This window comes from Orbicella franksi, chromosome 2, assembly GCF_964199315.1.
Source record: "Orbicella franksi chromosome 2, jaOrbFran1.1, whole genome shotgun sequence".
In the NCBI taxonomy this organism is placed as follows: Eukaryota; Metazoa; Cnidaria; class Anthozoa; order Scleractinia; family Merulinidae; genus Orbicella; species Orbicella franksi.
In genome coordinates, this window is record NC_138146.1 from 20,556,201 (window position 1) to 20,581,458 (window position 25,258).

Here is a 25,258-nt window from a genome sequence, read left to right on the forward strand (position 1 = left end):
TTGTTTTAAATATTATTGTGGATCTAAAAATTTCATTTGGATCGTTTCTCTTGTTTAGACTTATGATTAATGATTATTTACCCTCAGGCAGTAGTAGTGCCACAGTAGTAGTAGGTAGTGTAGGTAGTATGAATGGTAGTGTGTATATGCATGCGGGGAAACTGGGAACGACATCAATGCAAAAATGGCGGAAAAGGGACGAAGAACATTTCCGTGAATTAAAACCAAAGAAATGGACTCAAAGGAGGTACAGTTCAGTGTCTTTTTAGGTTAACACGATAGAAAAGAATGATTTATGTGTAACACACCAAACTGAAATAATGCATTTCGCCATCATAGCTAAGATCCGTTGTTTATCGTCCTGATCAGATCACCTTCGTCATTCGGCGACTTTACCTTCGTATTCGCGTGTTTCTTTAAAATTTCCACTAAACAGTAAAAAGTCAAGTGTTAAATATATCATAGTCTGCAAGTTAGAATAATTACCTTCAACTGCTGTTATAGAGGTTGTCTGCAGGATGGCAGGGTTCTGATACAATGTTGATGCCAGTTGCATAGCAGTAAATTTTCCTCAGTTGTAAGCGAAAGATCAACACATGGAACTATTTTGCTGTTGTAGGTTGTCATCAAAATCTGTGATCTGAACCCTCATGTGGTTTGCAGTTTGTGCGCAGGATACTTTGTTGATGCCACGACTATTACAGAATGTCTGCATACCTGTATGTACAGAAATTGTCCTGTTCTTTTTACATGAGTTGTATGTCGTATCTGCACTAGAACAGATCATTTTTGATCTATATTGGTTAGTGACCAGGCGTGAGGTCAAGATGGCTTGATATTGGTTAAGTTCTTTTTTTGCGTGGTTATGGCTGAGACAGAGTCAAGGTCCATAAACATGCAAAAAGAGAACAATGCCAATATCAAGCCATCTAGACCGAACAAGCTTGGTCAATAAAGGATTTATAAAAAGAACACTTTTCTTGAGACCTTTACCTTATTTCAGACCTGATCCAAAAGCATTACATTATTTTAGATCAGACTCTACCCAAGACCTGCTGTGGTTTGAATTAACAATAAGGAGGACTGAAATTTCATGCTTAGGACTAAAAGGGCCTAAATGGTCATTCCATCTTTTTTATCCTAGTTTGCAAAAGCTGTATTGTGAAATACTTCCAAACCAGCAAGAATTGTCCCATGTGCAATCTGCAGATACATGAAACCCAACCGCTTTTCAACCTCAGGTAAATCAGTAATCCATTAAGAATCAAAATACCTAATTGTCAAAATGGTTATGAATTATTGCAGTCTCTTTTGCATTGAACATAGTAACCTCCAGCTTCAGTTACAACCCTATTAAAAATGAGTTAAATATGCAATTTTTACAATTGGTTGTCCCAGACAATATCCATACCCCTCCCATGGAGGGTTTTTTGGTTTGAACTCCCCCCTTCCCTCTGCAAATTCTAGGTTTTGTTCATACTTTCCTTTAAAATGTTGGCTTTTGGGGTCCCCCTCCCCCTTGGAATTTCCAATAACACTTTTTGGGTGGGTATGAATATGCTCTGGAACTGCAAAATAATAATTTATCGATAAAGTGAAACTAATTGGAAGGAGATGCCAGGGGAACAGAGTCAGCCGGAGAGTGTTCCTGAAGAAAACGATAGACAGGCAACGGTGGCGGCTATGGTAATGGCCCTATGCACACAAGGACAAGAAGAGGATTGAGCGAACAAGTGACACTAACTAACATTGCCATGTATGAGGCCTTCCAAGGGATAAAAGCGACAAGCAACATGAAGTTGAAAACCAGCGACACGGGAATTTCTAGTCAGCAACAAGCAAATCAAATGCACCCCTAAAATTTGACAGCGACATAAGAAGCACTAGAAAAGTGGTCGATGTTGCTGCCCTTTTGGTTGTTTTGCCTATTTATATAGAGATTGTAGTCTGCAAATGTCAGAAACTTGTGTTTTTCCACTGAATAAACTCTCTAAAAAAACAATGGTGTAGTGACAGCAACATATGACTTCATGCAGAAAAACGACAGGGACATTTGTTTCCGCTGGTTAGGCGACATCGGTACACGAAAGGATGTGGCATGCGACACAACTAACCCCCTTGGAAGGCCTTGTGTATACTTGTCAGTTGAATATTCAATGTTTGATCATTACAACACCGCACAGGTTAGACAGAACAATGCAAGACATTGTGGCTAAACTTGTTCCTGGGATTGTTGAGGGTAAGCCTGCTAATTTTGTTTGATGCTGAATGTTAGAGGTGCACAGTTATTTGAAGTTACAATGGCTAAGGACCATGATGTTGTGTCTGATCATGAAGGTGGCTCCTTACAAAGATTGTTTCTTGTTGTGGGTTATGCTTTACAGGTAAACTGAAAGGATGGAGCAATGGACTGCTTTTAACAGCAACAACAACAACAACCATTTTATTTTGCATAATACAGAGAATATCATTCAGCAAAAGAATACATCAAACTTAAATAAGCATAAAAACTACTCAAAATAGTAAAAACTAAACGAGCTTTAATTATTATGCTTTAAATCGGTTGTAAGAAAAATAAAGAAAAGAAGAGGTGGAAAGAGAAAAAATATATATAGATATAAATATAAAAAGAAATATAAGTAGTAACAGTACCAGTTATAGACAGAGCATTGTTTTATGGGCCTGATTGCATTTGTTGTTGTTGTCATTGTGGTTGTTGTTGTTGTTGTTGATGGTGGTGATGCTGTTTACACCAGAATGTACATCAGCTTGGCATTGACCATAATTATTATTAAATAAAATATGAGTTATGCAATCATGTTTTGTTGGTCTTTGTGTTTAGCTGAAGAGAAGAGAAGACGGGAATTCTATGAGTCCAGAGGGATGGCAGTAGTGAAACCTTCTCAGGGTAATAAAACTTGACCAAATGTGTACATTGCATAATATTATTTTTTCTTATCACTTGTTGTGCTAGTGTGATTTCATGCATTGCAAGGCTGATAATAGTTTTCTTTTCTAGCTACAAATATACAACTTACACTAGAATATAAACTTCATTGACTGTGATATTCATACAATTAAATTTTAATTAGTTAATAATATTAATGAAATATTAATACAATTAAAGCCCCATACACCCACCATGATAAAGTTTAGAAGGAATATTTTCTACTTGTGATCGTTTGATTGCATTTCCATCCCTTGTAACATTGGGTTTCATCTTTGAAAAATAAATTTACCGGGATATTAGACTTTATTGTCTGCAGTAGCCATACATTTTGAATCAACGAAAGGAGTTCTTCTTAAGTTAACTAATAGTTGCCCCCATTTTTCTTTTCAGATGAAAATGAGAATGAAAAACCAACAACAGAGAATGTGGTTAAAAGAGACTACTCTGAAAATAGGAACTTGTACAGAGATGACGAACAAGTTTCTCTGTGTGTTGAGAGATATGAGGAGAGGTTAGTACAATTCTGCAAGCATAGAACTGCAGAATAGTACTGCACATATAAATGGCAGGGTTATGAAGAGCTTATCATTAGTTCAGTGGAATCTGGATCAAGTAGGTCAGGTTGTAGTCTTTGCAGAGTCTTTAGCAAGACCCTTTCCCTTTGCAGTGCCTCTATGTACCTATGTGTGTAAATAAGTAGTGGCGTGAACTAGTGGTAACCTAACATAATGCTAACAGGTCAGCTGCAGTGCTGAGAGTAGCCTCCCATCCAGTGGGAGTAGTAATCCTTGTGTTTGTTCCACACTAGAGAAACCAGAGTTCAGTGTTGTCACCAATAACCTGTCTGTTCTCTCCTTTACTCCAAGTGAATAATTGTGTACCATAAAATGTTACATTGCAAACTTTTAAAGTGTATATGACATAGAGGATATTACATGCCCGTGCGTGGATACGATGTAATATTCTGTTTATTATGTAAACATACCAATGACGACGTTTTTGACGATTTTCCGACGATTTCCAACCACTTTCCAAAGATTTCCGAAGATTTTCCAAAATTGTTCTGAAGGCCAGACGAACGCCTCCGAACATTTTGTGAAGATTGCCGAACACGACCGAAGAAGATCCGCAGATGTTTCGATCATACATCAACAAATTTAAGTGTAGTTAAAGGGACAAAAGAAAAATGTTATCAAAAAGGAATGATATCTTCACAGTGTGAAAGATAATAATAGTATCTTCACTGCGTACGATGAAGATATGATTTTTTAGTAAAAAAAAAAATCCTGGTATTTCATTGGTGTTTATATAATAAACATTTTTTTTTACCCGGTGTTTGTTTCTTTGCAATAAACATGCAATAAACGAAATCTGGTTTAGATATGACGAAAAAAAAAATTTCGTTACTTTCTGCCACCTGAAGTTCACCCATTTTCGTTGCATATAAGACAGCGCGAGTAATGAAACAGTAACCTTGGCTCTTACATACCATCAGCTATTAATATGAACATTCTTTTTTTCCCATTTGTTTTAACAGCGTGGAAGAAAACGGAGATGAGACAGAAGACAGCAGAACAACAGAAACCGTGGGGGTAGGTTTCAAAGATATAACCCTGCTTTTTACTGTCATCTCAAAAGAAGAACAAAATTATGGTGGAGAACTTTCTTCTGTGTTTGTGCGTTTTTTGCAGACACTGAGTAAGAAATACTTGCGTTGTTCAGCTCGGATGATGGTTGTTCAACTTCAAAAGCTATTGAGAATGAAACTCAACATCCCAGAGGAGAAAGAGGTGTGTTAACCATACTTCTCTTATGTTAAAGCTACGTTTTCTTTGTGCCAGGTATAATCATTCTCTACGCTTACTTCACGTAAAATAGCACCCTAAGTTTCTGCGCTGAGTTAGTGACTGACCTGCATCTAAATGAGCTAACCATTAGGAAACTTTGGACAGAAATAGCTTTAGAACAATTTTATAGGTTGATTCGTGGGAAAGTAGGAGCATTTGCTAATTGCTAGAGCAAACCAGTGTACGTGTATATGGATGGGAACCGATATCAGCCATCATCAGTGCAGCTGAAAACTAAATAAATGAAATGTTCGATGTCGTATTGATTATGTATTCGGTGTTATTGCATACGTTTTAACTCTTGTTACGTTCGCATGCTACAGGTTGAAATTGTGTGTAATGAACACGTGATACACCCATTCAGAACCATGAAGTTCATTTGGATAAGTGAGTGGTTAAACCGGGTAAGTCTGAAATATTTGTTGTCCTATTTTTGGGAGTTTGCGAACGCGCAAGTGCTTTTCTATCAGAGCTCAGGGAAGTACACGAAATTGGAAATTATAGTGAAAGAATGAAATGTAATGTCAAAATTTTATACTGGTCAACATCTTTCGTGAAGAAGCCGGACGAAGCTAGAAAGTGTGGATAGAAAGTGAGCAGACATGTGATAGTCCTCTGAATCGTTGTTATACCGTAAACTAGTGAAGATGAGGGCCAATTTTCCTTGGTGAAAGTTACTGTTATTATGATTGACGATTTTTTACGCATCCCGGATAGCGTTAAATTGTCTCGAAACCAAGACGAATGGTGTGGGAGCACGATGAGGGATGAGAAAGGGGCAGGCCATCCTCAACACGAACCTGACCCAGCTTCATTGTCCTTCATAACACAGAGTTTATTGTTTTTGCTCCCTCAGGCACCGCCCATGGTTTTACATTATCGTGTTCACGGTGCCTCTTGAAGAACTGTTACTCGACAACACATCGTTAGGCGTCACAATGGACAGGGCTCCTCAAAGAACACAGAAGACGGAAAACTGTAACTTTGTGACCAACCTCGATCCAGGAGAGAGAGGTTGCTTTGTGGCATACACAAGTTTCATTCGTTATAACAATGTGCTTACACATTAGATAAAACTTTACGTTTTCCAAAACGTGTTGTCCTTTTAACGACCAGTGCCAGTCAGGCTTTGATGGGAACACAAGCAGGACACGTCATGCTGCCCACATCTAGTTACATCTTGGATAACACTATATCTTGTTAGTCAGCTCTGGAAGACTGAATTACAACTGGAAAAGCTTCCTGGCTTATATGTTATACGCCTATCACACCAAAACCTTATTCAACTGGTGTAAAATTAAAGCCTTGTTGCTTTCTGCCCCTGATATTCATTCATTTAACTTACTTTTACCAGTTTAAGCTGTCACCAGGATATTTGTCGATAAATAAGTACTCGAACTGTTTGTTCTTGGGCCGAGTCAAAGTTTGATGAGCTGGATTCAATCCGGTGTTATTGCATTTAAAGTCCCGAGTTAATTTGGGGAAAGTTCGAAAGCTATCTTTTACCACAGTGTTCGGAAAAACTACTTTCATTGATAATACGTTACCTGTTATTATGTACACATTGCATGTATATTTTAGTGTTTTACCCACAAAAGTAGAAGAAGGATTTGTGTCCTTATACAGTGTTGACCTAATCGAAAAAATAAAGTTTATGATGTCCTCTTTACGTAGTTTACGCCACTTACATATAAAGATTTGTTAGGAGATGACCTCATGGTTAGTGCGCTCGACTCCGGATCGAGCGGTCCGGGCTCGAGCCCTTGCCGAGGACATTGTTGTTTTCTTGGGCAAGACACCCGAGCAAGCTACTTTACTCTCACTGTACCTCTCTCCACCCAGGTGTACAAATGGGTACAAGCGAATTTAATGCTATTTGGTAACCTTGCGATGGGCTAGCATCCCATCCAAGAAGGAGGAAAAATACACCTGGTCGCTTCATGCTACAGAAACCGGAGAAAAGCGCCGGCCATGATGGGCTACTTAGCTCGTGTGCAGATTTTACCTTTACCAGCTCGCCAAAAGTGAGACTTTGAGGGAAAAGACATATTCATGAAGTTAGTAGAACAGCCTGGAAATTGAAGAGAAAGTTCCCCTTTTATCTCCTCCCCGTTCTCAGCCTCTACGTGATCTGCCGGCGGAAGGACCCAGGAAAGGCAAGCAGTTTTGAGGGCTCGTATTTTGAGAATCAGGGATTAACATCCGATTATAGCAGAAGGCTAATAAGTGGATTATTTCCCGCTCTGAAATTCCTTTTACGTGGGTGGTATGAAAATTATGTTTTGGATCGGTTGAGTTTAAGGAAATGTGATTTCTCGACTGTCGTCGGACACTATAATGCGGAGTAAATTTGGCGCGCACGAATAAAATTTGCGCCGACATCATCTTCTGGCTAACTCATAAGTCCTTACGTGTGGGAGCTTAGCAGTCATATCAGTAGTTATCATGACCTATGAACCGTTAAGATATTACAGGGTAAATTTGCCGTCGTTGTCGCGTTGCATTCGGTGTTGGTGCAAGCTCGAAAACTGATCACTTTGAAAGTCATATGCCGGGTATATGCACAAAGAACCCGCAGCACGTAATTGAAAGGCACAGTTTCATCATATTTGCTTTAACTGAATTTCTAGGACGAACTACCCCCAAGGTTAAGGAAGTTGAACAGAACACATATAACCCACAAGCCGGTGGGTATTTTCTCTGCGGGTTTCCCCTGACGGGGCATCGAAACTCGCCTCCATTTTCGTAACTACAGTAGAATCCCGATTTTTCGAACCTCCAAGGGAAACGAAACTTGGTTCGAAAGATCGGATAGTTGAAGAAACCGAGGGTAAAATTACAGCGTTTGACTGACGAGGGGAAACGACGTTTGGTTCGAGTTGTCGGGAGGTTCTAAAAACTGAGGACTCGAGAATAGGGAAGACCACACGAGAGCCAACCTCGTTCCCAGGACTTCCCAGTGACGAGATTCAGGGAACCCGCTACAGATTGGATCACAAGAGCAGGGCAGTGGAATATTATTAAAAATTTTGAAAATATAATGTTTGATATCAGTTATCGACTGATACAATGCGCAAGAATGCATGTCTTGTGTACTGTACAATAAATATTTCCATCTCTTAAAAAACAGTTATACCTGTTAATAGAACGCAAATAGCAGCGCTTTTACACGCAACGCGCGTAATTATCGAAACGCGTGGATGAATGGCATATGATGTGTAATTATACACAATTATGACCAAGTCACGATCAAAATTTTTAAAATCGTCCTCACTGGAAAACTCCAGAAATAAAACCGAACTATACATTTTCGTACTTAGACGAAGGAATTGATTCATTTTGTATTTTCCCGATGACATATTCTGTCGAAAGAAACAGCGTCGCGTTGGCTCTCGTGGTTGACGGCTGCTGTGCTCGTTTGAATCTTTTTTTTCTTTTCACAGCAGCATTGTTTACAGCTGGTAGCAATTCGGAGCTGTCTCGGCAGATGCGTGGAAGAGAGGCTGGTGCTTGGAAGAGAGGCTGATTCACGCTCTAAGCTTCCTGGTTATTGAGGTAGCCAAGCTAAAATAACTTGAGACTTGGTCTGTAATGGAGTAAAAGCGGACATCCCTTCAAAGAAAACAAGAAAAAATCGCTAAGTTCAGTTTGTGCACATTTAAGTTATGCCACGTAAGTGATTTTAGCAAATGAACATTTCATTCTCCAAATCAATGCACAATGCCCGGATGAGCCGGAAATTTTGTATTTTATCAACCAGACTACTTGACAAAATATTGATGTTAAAAGAATCCTCAGAGAATAAACTCCTCATCAGTACAAGCTAGTATTACAAATCATAGCCAAGAGAACTCGGTTGACTGACATTTCAGTCACGTTAACATCCTCGAAGACCCAGGGGCAGTTAGTTGGGACCCGGCAAAATTGAAGCGACGATAGTTTTCAAGAACGGGTGAACTTTCGTCGCTTGGCTTCTTTTGCTGGGTCCCAGCCAACCGCCCAAGATCTCCGAAGATGTCAGGATAATAGAATGGGTTTAATATGCAATGGAAACAGAAGACTGTCCGCTTGTATGAAGATTTTAGACTAAGTTCGATGAAAGTGTTACTACAGTGTGCAGGTGTAGTATCTGACCCGAGGTGTAAAATTTGCGAACCTGCCGTAAAACTAATACCAACCTAACCACAGAGTCAAACATTTGGTAACAGGAATAGAACACTTTACTCTGCGCCTGCCTGGCTAGGCTTGCATTTTCCAATAAGATTCACTCAAGCCGCGAGGAGTCTGGCGAGAGACACCTTCCCTCATCTCCTCGCGGGTCGGGTAAAAACCTTTGCCCGCGTGTATGAAGCCTCACGAAGGCTTCTTTACACTACACTGTTCACGTCACCACATTATTTCATACCTTAAATCTCCATCGTGTGACACAGATAAACTTAAGCGTGTGATCCTTGCCAAGAATTTCATCATTGCAAAGAATATCCACCTGGAAATACAAACCAACTCCGGTTAAAAACTGTGTTCCGCGAGATGAAACGGGTAAACAATGCGGCGACCACGGGTACAAGAATTTTGTCGGCGTATCTTTTTTTCAGTTGAAACTCAAAAAAAAAAAACATTAATCTTATCAGACATTTTGGTATGTACATATGGTTAAGATTGCTATTTACATTTACCGAGAAGCCGTGTCTACTCGGTATCCTAATATCCAGCAATATCAAGTCACTGACCTTATGTGGCTGCGACATCATGGCCAATTTCAAGTTAAGTAATTTTTCCGTGAGTCAAATTGAAAAGAAATTTTTAAAAATAGCACTAGCTCGAAATGAAATATTGAGCGTTTGTTTTTTTTTTAAAGATGTCAAAACTTTCCGCCAAAACTTAACTCCTCCCGCGCTCCACATAACTGGAACGCCTGACAAATTACCGTAATTAGCAAAACATCTTTTGGTCAAATTTGGATACAATACGGCAGATATTTAATCGAACCTTTTTTGGTACGCTTGGGCGGTATGTCAGGCTTATTTGGTCTCGCCATTGGTATTTTGGCTTGAATACGCCTCGCCAAAATACGAACCATGGGTCGACCAAACTCGACTAAATGTCGCTAATTTAGGTGCGATTGGGTAAAAATAGTAGCCGTGCACTATTTTGGCGAGCATGTACATGTCTATAGATTAAGTCAAACGCACAAGAAATTCGGCGTATATCTTAACACCAAGCAGCAATGATAACCCTGACAACGCCTACAGGACACAACTAAGATTTACCAACAAAAACGGAAGTTGACTTCGATCAATCGTCACAACACAGCCACTTTAAATTCTTGCAATTTCACCCGACCTTCACTATACTAAATACGGTTGTAGTTAAAGTACCTCATTCGACAGATTCTACAAGATATGATAGTCACTCACATCCTTATGGTCTTGAAGACTCAGCTTCTTAGCGAGGAACTTTTTGAGGTGTAACACAGTCGCTTGGGATGATAAACGTAGATACTTTCGGGTTAACGGCTGCAAAAACAAGGGAAATGCGTTTACAGATAAATAATTACTCGCGCTACAGGTATGTTAGCCTGCGAACGCAGACGTATTTCCGGCTGTCACTTGGTTGCGCCGAAAAATAACGTCTGCGTACCCGAGCCAGGAAACGATTTCTGTGACGTAATGACTTTTGTTTCTCCTTGGCTTATCAGATTCCATAATAGAATGAAACTCGAGTGCTCCTCGCAGCGAATACCTCGCGCAGTAGTTCTGGGGTTATTTGAGCTAAACTGTGATTGGCTTAGAATTCCTACGTCACAGAAATCGTTTTCTGGCTCGGGTTCGCAGACGTTAATTTTCGGCGGAACCAAGTGACAGCCGGAAATACGTCTGCGTTCGCAGGCTACAGGTATGTAGGCTTCCTGTATAAACCCGTCTACAGTTACGTTGTAGAAATTGAAAAGGAGCCGACCTCCCTCGAAAACCCATTAAAACCACGGCCATCCCGTGACTTCTTTCGCATTCTTCTGGCTTACGAGCAGGCTCAACTTTGGGGAGCAAAAGCGCGAGCAACGAAGCCTCGAGAAAAGTGCTCCCCGCCTGATCGCCTAGCTCGACGCCTGGCTCTTCGCCCGCGCGTGTGACTAATTGAACAGCCTGCTCGTAAGATACCATCCTTGTGTCTTAGCTAATAAGGGAGTTTAGATTTGAGTGCGAGCACGAGATTAAGTACGGGAACGACTTTTCAATTCTAGTTTGCAGGCTCCACATTATCACGTCACATACCATTTAATGAGCTACCCTCTCTTCCTAAACCAACATGAAGAGCGAGGGCTCTGGAAACGTCACCGGTTTGAACATCGAAAATCGTACTCGTACTCAATCTCGTGGTCGTAGACTAATCTAAAGACGGAGTGCCCATTGCAACGAGTCCGCGCGCGCACGAGTTCAGCATCGTTATGTTTCGTCTACAGATGGACTGGGAAAGGTTGAAACATTGCGCGCAACCGACTCTTCCCAAGTCAGAGTCTAAGACCCACTCTCGCCTTGTCGTTCTAATTATTTATTCGATCATTCAACTTTACTGTTACTGAGGGTTTATACTTATTTCGAATAATTAAGACTTGCAAACATAAAGGATAACTATGAAACTAAAATACCTTAAGTGAATATTTCTCGTTTGCTCTGTGGAGAAAAGCAGAAAATTACGTGTCATTGCCTTTTTGCTTTGGGAATATCAGTGTTAAGTGTGCTAAGTGTTTGTAATCGTATGACACGCCGTTTCCACCAGCCTCCTTCTGTCTTGAGCATGCAACACACAAGGAGAGTGAATTAAAAGACAGGAAAATAGAGGAAAGAGGTGCTTGCCAACCTTTGATCTTGTCACATAGAAATCAAAAGGCCGTATTTCAACCTCAAACATGCTTAGCCTGGACTGGTAGAAGGTCGTGCTGTAGAGCTCGTTTTGTGTTTTATTAAAGTTGTTTCCAACGCTTTTGATTATCATTCCTCAGTTAGCCACTCTTATCCAAATGCAACAAACCCAAAAAGCCAAAAGCCCACGCCTTAATTTCAACATTTGAGGACAATCCTTGGTAATTCGTCCATATTAATTACAATTTTAAAGTACAGTTTAAGGGTTACAAAACACATTTCTACCTGTAACATTCCATACATATGGCGACTTGTTCATCACCTCGGTGATAATCTTGAACTTCTTCTTTCTCGTTTGATGTACATGAAGACGACGGAGACGGATTATCAGCTATCAAAAATAATATTAAACAATGACGATTTATTAAGTACGAATTTAATTCTCCGGTCTATCGAAAAGTAAAATTCTAGTCACGTAACAGAAACATCTTTCAGCTCTCCTTTGCTCGTTGTAATTCTTAGAGAAACAGTACGAAAAATAAAGGGTTTTTTGAGGGATCATATCAACATTGAAGTAGGGAGGGAAGGGGAAACAACGACACGTCCAAAAACAGCAGTTTCAGTTACGATTAAGGTTTTAAGCTTCTATGCATCTATGCAAGTAGAACTGAAACGACTGAAATCCGGTCGACATGTAGATAAAAGCACGCCAGAACTTTAACTTTCGTTTCTTTTTCCTAATGTTCAGAATGCAGGCAATGCAAACATCTTGAAAACATAAACACCATTATCACAATTACACCGTTAACATAGACCAACTAACCATGTGTTTTTATTGAGTTCATGGCGTTGTAAGCATTCTGTTGTTCCCCCGTGCGATACATAAACATGGCTACTTCAAATTCTTTTTGTCTCTGAAGCTCCCCTACAGGAAAAAATTATAACAGAAGTCAGCAAAGAGATGCTTGTTTCACTAAATGACAGTCAAGCATTAGCTGCTTACGTAGCCAGTGAACAGGTTCTCTAGTCGAGGATGGGCCACAGAGAAAGAGGGGAAGAAAGAGGACAAAAGAGAGAGAAGGGGAGGCGACCCTTCCAGCCGGAGCCTGCTCACAGGATACTGTTCACGAAATTCGAAAACAACTTAAACAGCCAGTCCTATTTATATTGACCATTTTTGTTACACACGATGTTATTGAAACAAATTGCTGAGGTGAAAAACATTGGGTAAAGGTATATATGGCATGGGCTGAACGTTTCCCTACACCGATACATGCCGATACAGTCTAAGACGATACCGTGGAGGAAGCGTGCCCGAGTAGTTAGGGCGCCGACCTTGAAATCCAGCGGTGGCGGGGTCAATTCCCGTTCCGACGGGCGTGTTTAAAACAAGAAATGGCAAAATGGTACTACGAGTAAGAGTCAATGTGGTATAAGGGCGTCTGTAAGGGTTACCGTTACAATATTGAGAGCTAACCACTGTCGAGACAGTGATATTTAGGCTAACCTCGTAGTTCCATTTCGCCATTTCGGGTTTTAAATGCGCCCCGTTCTGACCACTAGCTGGTGATGTCTTCAGTAGTCCGGCCCTCAGCCACGTTGGTAAATAGCTAGCTGGTCGGCCTCATACCAGTTGGGATATTTAACCATGTTATGTTCACTGATTTACATGATTTGTTTCATTGTTTGTTTCCATTGGCCATGAAAAACTCCACTGGGGAAATGGTCAGTTAAGGTATCTATTTATTTATTATTTATTGGTATCAGCAACATGTTCATGATATGAATGGACTCCTTGAGAATCTTCAACAGGCAGGTCGCTGGGCTTCAGTTTGTGGGGGAAAAGGAAAACTGGGACAAGAACAGCCTAGTGTTGTTTGCTGTTGCGTTTAGATTAAAAAGGTCTATAGACCAGGGGCACTGAAAATCTCTTCTTGTTGGTAGCTAACCAGAAGGACCAGACGACAAATACTACCCCGTGAAATAGTTATCAAGATGCACTTCGATTACAAGGGACCACTATCACGACCATATTGCTGCAATTTTTTTGTAAAACGGTGGTAAGTTATGACTAGTTCATTCCCGAAATGTGCCCAGAGAACCAACATAAAGATATCGAGTGTATTACACTGTATTGAAAGTTAAGCAAATTATAATTAGCTTTAAGAGAGTTTTCTGAGACACAACAACAGAATTTGAAAAAGGCTGCTCAACTTTTCAATTTTAGATCAAAACGTTGTGCGTATGTAACTCATGACATGGTAACTCCTTTTCATGGCTTCAGTGCACTAGTTTAGTAACGCTTCGTTTCTATCGATGTAAAATATAATGGTAGCTGGAATTTGTCAGGCCAAGTGACGCTTTATTTTAAGACTTTTTGTGGAACAGAAACGATGTAATTACAAATCTTTTCTTTGTGATTAAAGATACCTGTCGATCTTTGTGATGTTCTCTATCGAGTCATGTAATCCGATCATTTTGTTCCTCTTCGATGTGACTGACATTCGACGAAGAAATAGATGACTTTCATAGTTTTCTTTAGTTATTTTATTTTCGATAGGAAATTTGAACAGGTATTTTGCTGTTATTTTGGTAACTTAAGTATCTGTAGATTAAAATCTAAATCTCAAGGATAATCCCTAAAATAAATTCTACTTAGTCACTCGCTAGAAACAAGTGCCATACCAAGCGATCCACAAATTCAAGGCGCAGAATTTCTAACAGCTAGAGTGGTGAATACAAATTGAGGTACGGTAGCCAGTTCGATTTGTAAATTACGTAATCACACCATGTTCTTTTTAGAGCTGTTTTGTGTCAGAATTATCACATCATCACTTCAAGAGCACGTGTAAATGGAATTATAAAACGTCTGGAAAAACGGAAGGCCCACAAGAAAAGATCTTAAAAACCGCAACCACGTGAGGACGATTTATATTGCTTTTTCGAAAACAATTGAAGTTTGCTCATCAATCATAATTCAAAGTTGTGGTTACTTGTTTTGAAATGCATGACTACGGGCTAAAAGACAAGCGACACAGAAACAGACTTTCGTTGTGAAATAATCTTTCATTAATCAACGGCAGCGGTTTGATAACGACTTTTGCCCGGGGCAATAATCAAAATATTTACTTTTCTAAAGGTAAATTCTGGAACTGAAGCCACTCGAGTCTTAATCATCACAAAAAGTTGCCTTTTCCCTTGACTGAAGTTGTAAACTAACCCTTGAAGTTTAAATAGTGCTGGTGTAGAATAGAAATTGCGTCGTCATTGCTTGGTTAAAGGTCGTGGAATGATCTGAGTGGTGTGTCGTGGAGCAAGGAGTCATTTGAAAACAATAACAACTCTATTTAGAAATGAAGTGTTTCTAGAGTAACATTCCTAGTTCAAGTATGTATAGTGAAAGTCAAGCAAATGCATTGAAAGAAAACTGAAAGATATTGCTTTCGAAGGAACTACCATTAATTTCTATTTCTCTTGGCTGTAGTACATGTGCAATATAAAAGGAAAACACTTTTGGTAACAGGGTGTCTTGAAACTGAACATCTTCAGTTTTAAAGTGCCTCCAATTTTCTCACGCATTTTCTCTCAACTCTTTCATCGGCTCATACAGATATATAAAAATATGTCGCTGGAACTACATATATGGACACTTACGCTCTTGAAGGTCCGGCACAAGCTTGTATACAATTTCCTGCATAGTGCGATCAGGGCTGCAAGACAATATCAAGCCATGTTATCAACTAACACCAGCAAAATGGAAGACGGATCTCTCAGAAAGAATCCTCAAGTATAAACATGAAAAATTCTTTGGCTGAGAATATTGTTACTTGAGTAATTCACAAAATTCAATTTTTAATTACACGCCCTTTTGTTACAAGAGAGCTTTTAATATTTCGTACCACTAGCTTTCTTTTGGCTTCAATATGACAACAAGTGAGCCGGAACTTCAAAGGCACAACTTTTAACTCCATGTTAGATAAAAAAAAAGTTGAGGCTAATATTTCAGTACTAGCTTATTCGTTCATCGTCTGTCAAGGCCGATTTAAACTGAAGGATATATGCAAAATTAACCTCGTAGACAAATTAAATATTTTACTGTGAAATGCAAAACATGCTAATTCTGAGAGACGGGCAAGTTGTTTAATTTCAGTGTCAAAGGGGTAAATTTAAACTGAGTTATCAGTAAACGTACAGTGGTTAGCTCAAGCGTGACACTTGTGTAATGGTTGCAAAGTATTTTTCGAAACTCATTATTCTTGTGCTAGAAAGAGGGGAATATGATCGAGTAAGTGCAGAGTTGAAAATGTCCCTAATACGGAGGCACGGTGAAGAGTAAACGAGGTACAAGATGGCAATTTCATTAATAGGCCATCAGAGACAATTTCCATACCAAATTACTTTCAAATTCATTTGCAATTACCGAATAACAAAACAGCTAGATCACGAAAATAAATAACAGCCTGGTTCAAGGTTTCATATACCAGACACGTCAACTTGAATAGTGCTTCTACTGTAAGCTACCCAGGTAAACGTGACGAATATACGGACAAAGATAATATCGTTGAAGAGCTTGAGTGAGACCAGAGCAGCTCAAGAAAGCCCTATTTCTGTTTCCACTATGGATGTGGCATGTCATTGTAAATGGATTGATCCCACTCCATGTGTAGAGTCACGATCTGCTTTTATTATTCTCGGGGTTTTTAGCACAATATACAATCTTCCTTACCTAATGTAGTTCATGGGGTAGCTTTGATGGATCACAATTTTGCACGTTGGACAAAAGTTGTCTTCTTGTAAATGTTTCACGATGCAGCTTCTACAAACTGAGGACGAAAGCAAAACATGCCCAATAAACACAACTTCACCAACACATAAATAAAACAGCTTTACGAGCTGTTTTTCAACTGATATCGGTCAACTACAAGCTTGTCGCTGCCGTCCCAAGGGTGTGTTTTTTAAGTCCCTCGTCAAAGTGGTCGCGGTAAACACGATTTCAATAAAGAGGTGTTGTTTATCTTACCGCATCCTGAGCATACAAGATGAAGCTTTAGACAACCATTGTGCCCTGTGGAATATCTACTATATGGCACAACTAGCAAATGCTTAAATTCTGGAGAAGGTATCTTATAGCCTTGCCAACGCCTCGCTGGGAGACACGTACTTGGCATCGAACTCGAATAAGACTAAAAAATTTATATTACTTGGCCCCAATAACGCAAATTAGAATGCCTACAAGCATCTGCTCTGAAGACAGCACACCGGCTGACGCGTGATTCACGCCATTTGAGCTGGAAGGTTCTTAAGGCAGCTGTGAACGCCGCCGTGCGTCGAATCAGGCACGGGCACAGTCCTTTAGTACCATGCTAGTCAGTCGTGAACGTGAAGGAGAGATAACTTGGCACACGAGCAAGGAGATTTTCTACCGCCGCTACGATTTTACAATAAATTAAATAAGAGAAATGCTAAATTCACTGTCCAAACGAAGAAAAGTGAAATAATAGTCCCCGCATAATAGAAATCTTTCGAGCGCAGCCGTTGAGAAATGCGAGGCTGTGATATACGAGCTCAAGTCTCCGTTGGATCGTAAGAGCGCAGCGACTATTTTACCGGTCATTCGTGAAGCAAACTTTTCCTCGCTATATTTGAAGGTGGATATATTAATTTCAAAGGCTTTTGCGTAGAGATCAAAAGCATTTAAACCCTAAACATGACTTTACAAGCTTTACAACGGATCACGACCGATCTTTTGCCTTAAACTCTCCGCCTCGATTCCCAAAATTGTAACATCCAATTGAAGTTTAAACAATAAGAATGGAGTAAACATAAAAGCCGAGAGACAAGGTCCGATTTGACCTCGGGGAAAGAGCAGGAAAATCACAAACTTGAAAATATACTCACACGTGTGCAGACACTCCGTGATGGTTGTAGCGTCGATTAGATACCCATTGCAAATGCCGCAAATAATGAAAGGATTGAGCTCTCTTAACTTGACTGTTTGGTACATCTCGCAGGCTGAGGTCGGCAGAAGATGTGAACTCTTTGGGCTCCCTAAATCCTACAGTGGTAATAGACTCGACCGGTTATGCGAAACCACGCACGAAGCCCAACAGAACTTTACGCTCTATGCTTGATTTCGGCTAGATAATAGTGTTAATGAAGAGTGATGTGGCAAATTTCTGTCAACACTTCGACTTCAGTCAAGATTCTTCAAAATCTCTCCGGCGAGAGCCTCAAAACAAAGGCCAGAGAGTCGACGAACGTGCCTTTCGACACAAGAGTTTCGACTGGATCAATCAGACCACACGTACAAACAGAGCAAAGAGCCTCAGGGCAGATTTGTTGTGAGCGGTGGGCGGTCAACATAAAAATTATCCGATCATCAACAATATTCCCGAACAAAGAGGGCAGGCTAGTCTCTTGGGACCTTCTCTTCACGTTGATCACTTGAAGCGAAAGAGCGACTTTTACCACGTTCCCTTCATTTGCGCGTGGAAGGGCAAAAAAGTTCGCGCCAACACACGATCGGTTAATTTCCTCCGCTCTTCCTGTCGGAATCAGTTTTCGTTCCTAGTGTAAAGAGAACGAAGGAAGCTGAGAGAGGCTTGTGGTCTCTTATCTGTAAGCCAAGAATCCAAGGCCTCTCAATAATGAACCAGTTTTCAATAGAAGACAAACAATGATAATATCTTTAGTACAGCCGAATACGAATAGCGCTTTTGCCGGTGGCTGAACGTGTAATAAAACGTTCTTGAATACGTCTATTTACCACGTTTCACGTTTAGACGCCATCGGTTAGAGTGTTTTTTTATGAGGTACAAGAGAATGTTCCTAGATACCGGAAATGGAGAATAGATGGCCTGTCAAAATAACTACAATTGGCATGCATCAAATATCACAGAGATTCAAAGGATCCTAACACGACAGCACAAAATGCACGTGTAAACCGCCGCTAAACAAGAAACTTCTCGGCAAACTAAGCTAATCTCCCGTGTCCAAACATACAAGCACGGAATGAAAAGCTCTGTGGATTACTAAGGGTAAATAATAAAGCTCTCAATCGTTAGGTAAGGCCGGACCAAACTTTTTTTTTTTTATCGATTTTACAGTCTGGCGGTGATCTTATCTTCAGCGACTATGGAATGCAAACTGAATGAAGGGACAGAATTAAATGTCTTCCGGTCAACAAGTACCTTGTAAATGTGTCCATTTCTTGCTAAATTTAAATGCCTTATCCCTTAAAATAACTCCCTCAATTTTGGATCTTGAGAGCTATTGAAGACCAGAACCATTTAATTTCTTCTTGCTGTATACGCCAGCTGACCTCTTGAAGAGCCATTGTAAAAAAATGTGGAGAGATTGAAACACTTTAAAAACTAACGCGTTTCCGCTTTTTCGAGTGATTCAGTTATCCTAAGTCCTTCACTCAATAACGACGAAGTATTTAATGTTGCGAAGCGTTTTTACACTGAACTGTCCGAGCTAATATACTTCACCAAACATTGCGCCATCTTCTTAGTTTATACGGACCACAGTTTGACTGGCAGTCCGACAGGTTATTAGATCTGTAAGAAAATTATATTTACAAGTTGGCTCTGAGGCGTCAAATAATTAAGATTCGCGAGGGATTTATTCATTAGTGGCACTTCTGGTCTGCATATGGCTAATTTTTAAGTGCCATTTTCCCTTCAAGTTGGCATGTAATACCGGAATGCAGAGGTCACTAATGAACCTTCAGCAGACTGGTTTTCAAGAAGTTTTAAACACAGATAACTACATCAGTATGGTGTTTTACTTAGCAGTACATCAATCCGACCTGCTGGAATTTTCTGTCTCATCAAAGACAATCAGTTCCTCGAAACAGGGCTTCAAATATTCTGCTAATACTAACAAGATGAACTCGATCAGGATACGGCTGGGATATTATGTACCATCACCCGGAGTGCAGACAGTGTTATTAAATATAGCAATAATAAAAAGAGTGACAAATGGCACAATAAAACCAATTGCTTCTAGCAGATAATCTTAAAATGGTACTCTACTGGCAATAGACTGCGCTGTCAGTATATCTGAGTCAGTATCAAACCGAAAAAAGTTAACTGTTAACATTTTGCGGTTTGGCAAGAATGGCTTTTTCCTTGCATATACTATAGTATTTTAGTTTGGATCTGTTACACGAATCAATATTGCTACTGTCATAGTTATTTGCAAGTGAATTGTACAAATACTATTCATTGAAATAAAAGGAAAAACAAGCAATGGTCCAGAAGCCGAAATCATTTACGTCTTGCACCGTACTGCTCCCAAATGAAACTGACTTTTACGAGCACAATTGAAGACTGGTTATATTCTATTGTACAGAGTCAACTGACCTGCACCCGGACTCACGGCTATCGGTCTTAAGATATATCAGTGGTTGGCATGGTGATCACTCAGTATTCCTTAATGAGTTCTAAACAAATAGGTTTAGCCGCAAGCCACAGGAGTATTGAGGCCGGCTATCTTTAGTGGATCAGTCCAGATGGTTTTAGGTTGATATTTACTGAGTTTTCTCCCAAAATTAGTAGGTCACATATGCCGGCTAAACAGGTCTGATCTAACACTGAATTAGAAAGGCCAAGGCTTGTAGGACGAGAAATCGTCCATGGGAAAATTCATTTTACTTTGTTACAAATAGATAACTTTTTGGAACTGTTCTCAAATGACAACTGAAAATTGTGAAGCCTGAGTATAAACGACTACGAAACAACTGGCAACCGTGTGAGACCTTAATTATGAGAAGCCTCGTGGCTCACATCTCATGAGCCCGAACTCTTTGCGACAAGGGTGACGGTTTAAACTTCAGGCTAGAATTCAACCTTACTCTACCTTCAAACTGCAGAGCCAAGGACAATCGTCCACTCAGGAGAGTCAGGGTTAGTTACAGTGATAATAACAGGGGCGTAGCGTCCATATACGCACATATGCTCGTGCGTACAGCTGAAATCTGGAAAAAAAAATTATTCCCTTGTAGCATTTGTCAAAGATACCATAAAATAGGACCGATTTTTAAATTTCGGATTATACTGGCCTGTGTGTTTGTTTTTCCAGTACCTTTTAATTAATCCATAAACGACAAGAAACGTTATTTGGCTTCCTAGACTTGTTAACTCTCTAGTTTTTTAGGAAGCAAACACCCTTTTAGCTTTAATTCTACATTCCAGCGAAGCTCACTGAGCTAACAGAAAGAGCCGTTAATGATATCTACAGCTACTTCGGGAGTGACATGGACATCTCTAAGGGCGAATTCAAATCCGAGGTCAAAAGATGGAGGCAAAAGTGGAGTGGAATAGATGGTAATGTGAAGCCAAAGACTTTGGTTGAGACTCTTGATCATGGTAACCCTAAATTCTATCTCGGAGTTCATGTTGCTGTGATAACATTGTTGACGTATCCTAGGTCAAATTGCACTGCAATCTCGTTCCCAGAGTCTCCGTTCTCCTTGACCAGCGGTCGGAAAACGAGAGCTCTGGAAGCAACCATTTCGGGCGTGCGCCATAGATGCAGACTGCGCAGTGAAACTGGATGGGCAGAATTCGGTTGTTTCAAAATGGTTGCTCCCAGAGCTCTCGTTTTCCGACCGCTGGTCAAGGGGAACGGAGACTCTGGGAACGAGATTGCTTGCACTGCTGAGCGTAGTTTCAGCAATATGAAGAGACTGAAAACGCCCTCACGAAGTACCATGGCAGACGGGAGATTGAGCTCTTCAACAAGCTTGCACATTCGCAAGTACCAGGACGTTGACATTGATGATATTATAACAGAGTTCGCTCGTCTAAAGGGTAGACGTCTTGCCCTTTGCTTGTAAACCCCCTGTTTTTTACCATTGTCTTCCCCCATTCTTTGTTGTATAGTGGGTTACCGAAAACTCTAAAGATGGGTAAAATAAACAACTAACTACGGCATTTTCCGTCGCATTTATTGATGAAAAAAGTTCCGCGAAAATAGTTCGAAATGGTATTTCTGAAGCCCTAAATTTCAAAATTTTCTGGGGGAGCATGCCCCCAGACCCCCCTAGCTTGGGGCGCCTTCGGCGCTCCCAATTTCCGCGCTGTGCGTACACCTTCAAAATCTCACGCTACGCCCCTGAATAAACAGTAAATACTCTCCAGAATTAACGCTGATTTAAGTCAGAATCAAGTTTAAATTTTTCGGGTTTATCGCCATTCAGGTCCAAGAACTAACTAAGGTTGAATCCTAAGATCAGCTCAGTATCATGATGCACAATTTGAAAATGCTGAGTACATGGACAGTTGCTACACTGAGTACACTATGGTACACTGATCAGTAGTGCCCCAGCCTCCCTCCCCTTCAAGCAGGCCAAGAGATTGCTCTGAACTGAGCCTATTGACAGACATATTCTTTCCAGTCACCTTTACGGCCGATACTACCACATGGAATAAGTCACAATTTCTTGTCATCGTCTGGATAAAACTGTTGTGATATTGCCTGAACGTTGAAGACTATTAACCTCATGGGTCCTTATGTCTGCGGCGTCTACACCGTGTCTATTGGCAAATTAAAACGCACATTGCAGCCTTTATTATGTGGATGTTGCACGTGTCGAGCCAGACAAAAAGTCTATCGCATTTGACGTCGGTATTAATCCATGAATTGACATGAAAGACATTTGTCCTTCATGATCATACACGAAATTTGTTAGTGTTTAATTACTCGGTTGAGTGGGCCGCTATGCGTGGGCTGCGAGACGCCGCCTACAAAAAAACCCACGCAGTTGAAAATTACACATGTCACTTTTCGTATTGTGTTTGTTTAGACTTCAGTAAACACAGTTGAAAAAGTATTTGCTTTTGGAATCAGCCGAGAAACGGAATAAATAAAGCATGCTTAGCTCATTTACTTTGGTGTGTTTGATGTCAGAGGTTCTTATAATGCCATGACTTTTGTTATCGCACGAAGTTTTATGTCGTAGTCGTCTTATTAAACTCAAGAGATTAGAATATCATGCTTTATGGCTGCTAATCTGTCTTGATCTTGAAATAAAAGAAACACAGCAATTAACTTTCCTATAGCCATCTCAGGCGAATAATTCCATGACGGCAATAAATTATTCTAGGGCTACTCAACCTTTCCACTTCTGAATCATTTGGTCCGTATTAGGCACATTTAGAAGACCTGATACAAAGCTATGCCAGCTCCTCACGTCAACATATTTGCGATAATGACCCGTGGTAAGTGTATCAGACATTTTTTCTCTTTTTTTTTTCTGATTACTTACGGCTTAGAGTTAGGTTTGCAACCTTTCGTGATCCAAGTGAAAGGCAGCATTTTTGCGATAATACACTGAGCTGAACCTTGGCTAAAAATCGTCTCCAGTAAAGAACCTCGTGTATAAATTTTTTTCTTTGCGACTTGAATCAAAGATGTCCATGGCACGGGGCAGGGACTTTGTCCATCATTTGGTTCATGTGTTTTGATGTAGTATAGACCGGAAACATTGCCGGACTTTGCAGCAATGTCGTATTATCGTCAGCAGGAATTGTTGATCCTGTTACTGATAATCTCTGAGTCGATTCTTATTAGAATAATGTTTTAAAACACTTGTTTATTTCAAAACAATGCGTCAATTAGGCAACAGCTGCAAAATGCTTTTATAACCACTTACAATTACTTTCGCGTGGGTCTGTAATTTCAATTTGTCTTCACTAACTCAATAACAGTCAAAGAACTGAACTTTTGTAGACCTCAGGATACGATATTTTTCAACAGAAAGAGAGGAAATCGCGCTTGATCTTGAATGCAGCCATGCCGGCGGCGTCTTACAGCCACTAACCGCGAGAGTTTTGCCACATAAAACAAACTGTGAGTCGTACGCCATTAATAATGCAGAAAATAAAATCTGGGTAGTTTAGGAAGCAAATAGAATAACACAATGGAAAGCATTCTTCAAATTAGATATCTTACCTCAGTGTTTCGTCTCTGGTAGTGCCTAATTGAAATGAAACAACTTTAAAATTAAGATCTTACTCTTACTCCTACTTACTTACATTTAGGCAGCATTTTCATTGTTAATTCGCCATGAATCATTCGGAGATACAAGAATTTTTAGGGATCAGCCGGTGGTACTTCAAGTATAATACAAGTTATTTGTTTTTAAGTTGTTTGTTTGTTTTCTAGACTGGTTCAGATTTAACATAACTTTTCAATTAGTCACGGGATGGAGCTCCGTTAAGCAGCTGACTAGAGGTCATGATCATGACTTTATACTGCCGTTATAACGTTAGTAAATGGCTTGAAACTTCAGCGTCTAACCTATCACGCTGACCGAAAGTATATCACATGGCAGTTTTTTCAGTTCTTGGTAAGAATATTAAAGTTACAAATCTACCACCTACACTTGGGCGAAAGGAAGATGGAGAGAGGAGAAAGATGGAGAGGACTATACAAACGGAAACATGAAACCAAATAAAACGGAAACTAGCTGGAAAACTTGGGACTCAAGCTTGTTTGTTCAGTCTCGGACTATGCCCCTTTTGAGCTTGCATTGACGGAAAACGGGTCCTTGTTGGTTGTCATTGGCTGCGCCGGGTTCGCTTTGTACACAATTGCGACAGACAACCGGATGAAAATGCGAGAGACGAGGTCGCGTAAAACTGTAAACACCTCAGACAAACTTTGCCAGCCCATCGCATGCAAAATTAATCGGCTAACGAGACGACAAAAAAAATGTTGTGTTGAGTCAACTATGACTTCAGTGTACTGTAGAAAGACTATGCCGCTGAGGGGTTTGTAACTAGCCCGTGTAATGAAATGATAATCAGAGATAGCTTATATCATTTCGCGGTAGCCATTTGAAGACATAAATCAATCGTCTCAGTTTTTTACTATCTGACAACACCTGTCACAGGTAGTTGTCGCTCTACAGTCTTGAGCTGACAAATTCAGTTATCGGTTATGAGAACCCAGAAATGTTCCCTGGGTAATGGAGGACAGCTGATCAAACGCCAAGATAGACTGTTTGCACGCTTTGACTGCCAATTGTACAAACAAGTCTCCTCACAGGCCCACAAAGATAATTTAGACTTCTACATTCAACATTTTCCCCTAGGGCCCACTTTAATTTCTAAATTGCGGTCGTCTCATGTATAATTTATCACCGGGCCTAAGAACTGTAGCCTTATCTTAACTAATCGACCACAAAAATTTACTCAAATGGTTGCGAAAATTAAAAAAACAGAAACATTCACTCGGTCACACAATGGGAAAAGTTAAAGGAAGAAACCGTGGCTTGCGTTTACTGAATCAGTTGAAATGTGTTCTCCATCAAGGTCTATTTTTCCATGGTTACCGATATAAAGATACGCTCTGACGATATATAAATCTCTAGGGCCATATTTCACTCGTGGTTTCTTTTCTATGAAAATATTTTCACAACAAAAGCAAGCTGCTGCGCCGCTTTTGTTTCATTTATTGTCGCGTGTTGTTACAACTGTTTCGTAGGGTTCCGAAACAAAAGGCGTACCCACTGAAACCCTACACAGTCGAAAGAAATTACTTCCCATGTGCTATTCACGCTTTGAGATTAGTTTAGATGTAATTACAAA

At 40.1% G+C, this 25,258-nt stretch overlaps 2 protein-coding genes across 2 annotated transcripts; one reads left to right on the top strand and one right to left on the bottom strand.

The window, feature by feature from the left end:
• Positions 1–143: 143 nt before the first annotated feature.
• LOC145478575 (polycomb group RING finger protein 1-like) lies at positions 144–6,466 on the top strand. The gene is made up of 10 exons (XM_081456649.1): positions 144–247; positions 620–719; positions 1,145–1,241; positions 2,184–2,239; positions 2,843–2,908; positions 3,341–3,461; positions 4,488–4,542; positions 4,642–4,740; positions 5,121–5,201; positions 5,654–6,466. The coding sequence occupies exons 1-10, from the start codon at positions 233–235 to the stop codon at positions 5,696–5,698; spliced, it is 735 nt and encodes a 244-aa protein (XP_081312775.1). The 5' UTR covers positions 144–232; the 3' UTR covers positions 5,699–6,466.
• A 97-nt stretch (positions 6,467–6,563) lies between these two features.
• Positions 6,564–20,030, bottom strand: LOC145478576 (polycomb group RING finger protein 3-like). Its single transcript, XM_081456650.1, has 9 exons — positions 17,556–20,030; positions 16,384–16,480; positions 15,312–15,367; positions 12,481–12,582; positions 11,943–12,048; positions 11,444–11,468; positions 10,215–10,313; positions 9,203–9,283; positions 6,564–8,409 (listed from the first exon to the last, which is right to left on the bottom strand). The coding sequence occupies exons 1-9, from the start codon at positions 17,659–17,661 to the stop codon at positions 8,362–8,364; spliced, it is 720 nt and encodes a 239-aa protein (XP_081312776.1). The 5' UTR covers positions 17,662–20,030; the 3' UTR covers positions 6,564–8,361.
• Between the last annotated feature and the right edge of the window lie 5,228 nt (positions 20,031–25,258).

Coding starts and splice junctions, on each gene's coding strand:
- LOC145478575 (XM_081456649.1), top strand. Junction 1,242..2,183: donor CAACCGCTTTTCAACCTCAG/GTAAATCAGTAA, acceptor AACACCGCACAG/GTTAGACAGAACAATGCAAG. Junction 2,240..2,842: donor TGTTCCTGGGATTGTTGAGG/GTAAGCCTGCTA, acceptor CTTTGTGTTTAG/CTGAAGAGAAGAGAAGACGG.
- LOC145478576 (XM_081456650.1), bottom strand. CDS start 17,661: ATGTACCAAACAGTCAAGTTAAGAGAGCTCAATCCTTTCATTATTTGC. Junction 9,284..10,214: donor GTCTTCAAGACCATAAGGAT/GTGAGTGACTAT, acceptor TTGTATTTCCAG/GTGGATATTCTTTGCAATGA. Junction 8,410..9,202: donor TCACACGATGGAGATTTAAG/GTATGAAATAAT, acceptor TTTTCTTTGAAG/GGATGTCCGCTTTTACTCCA.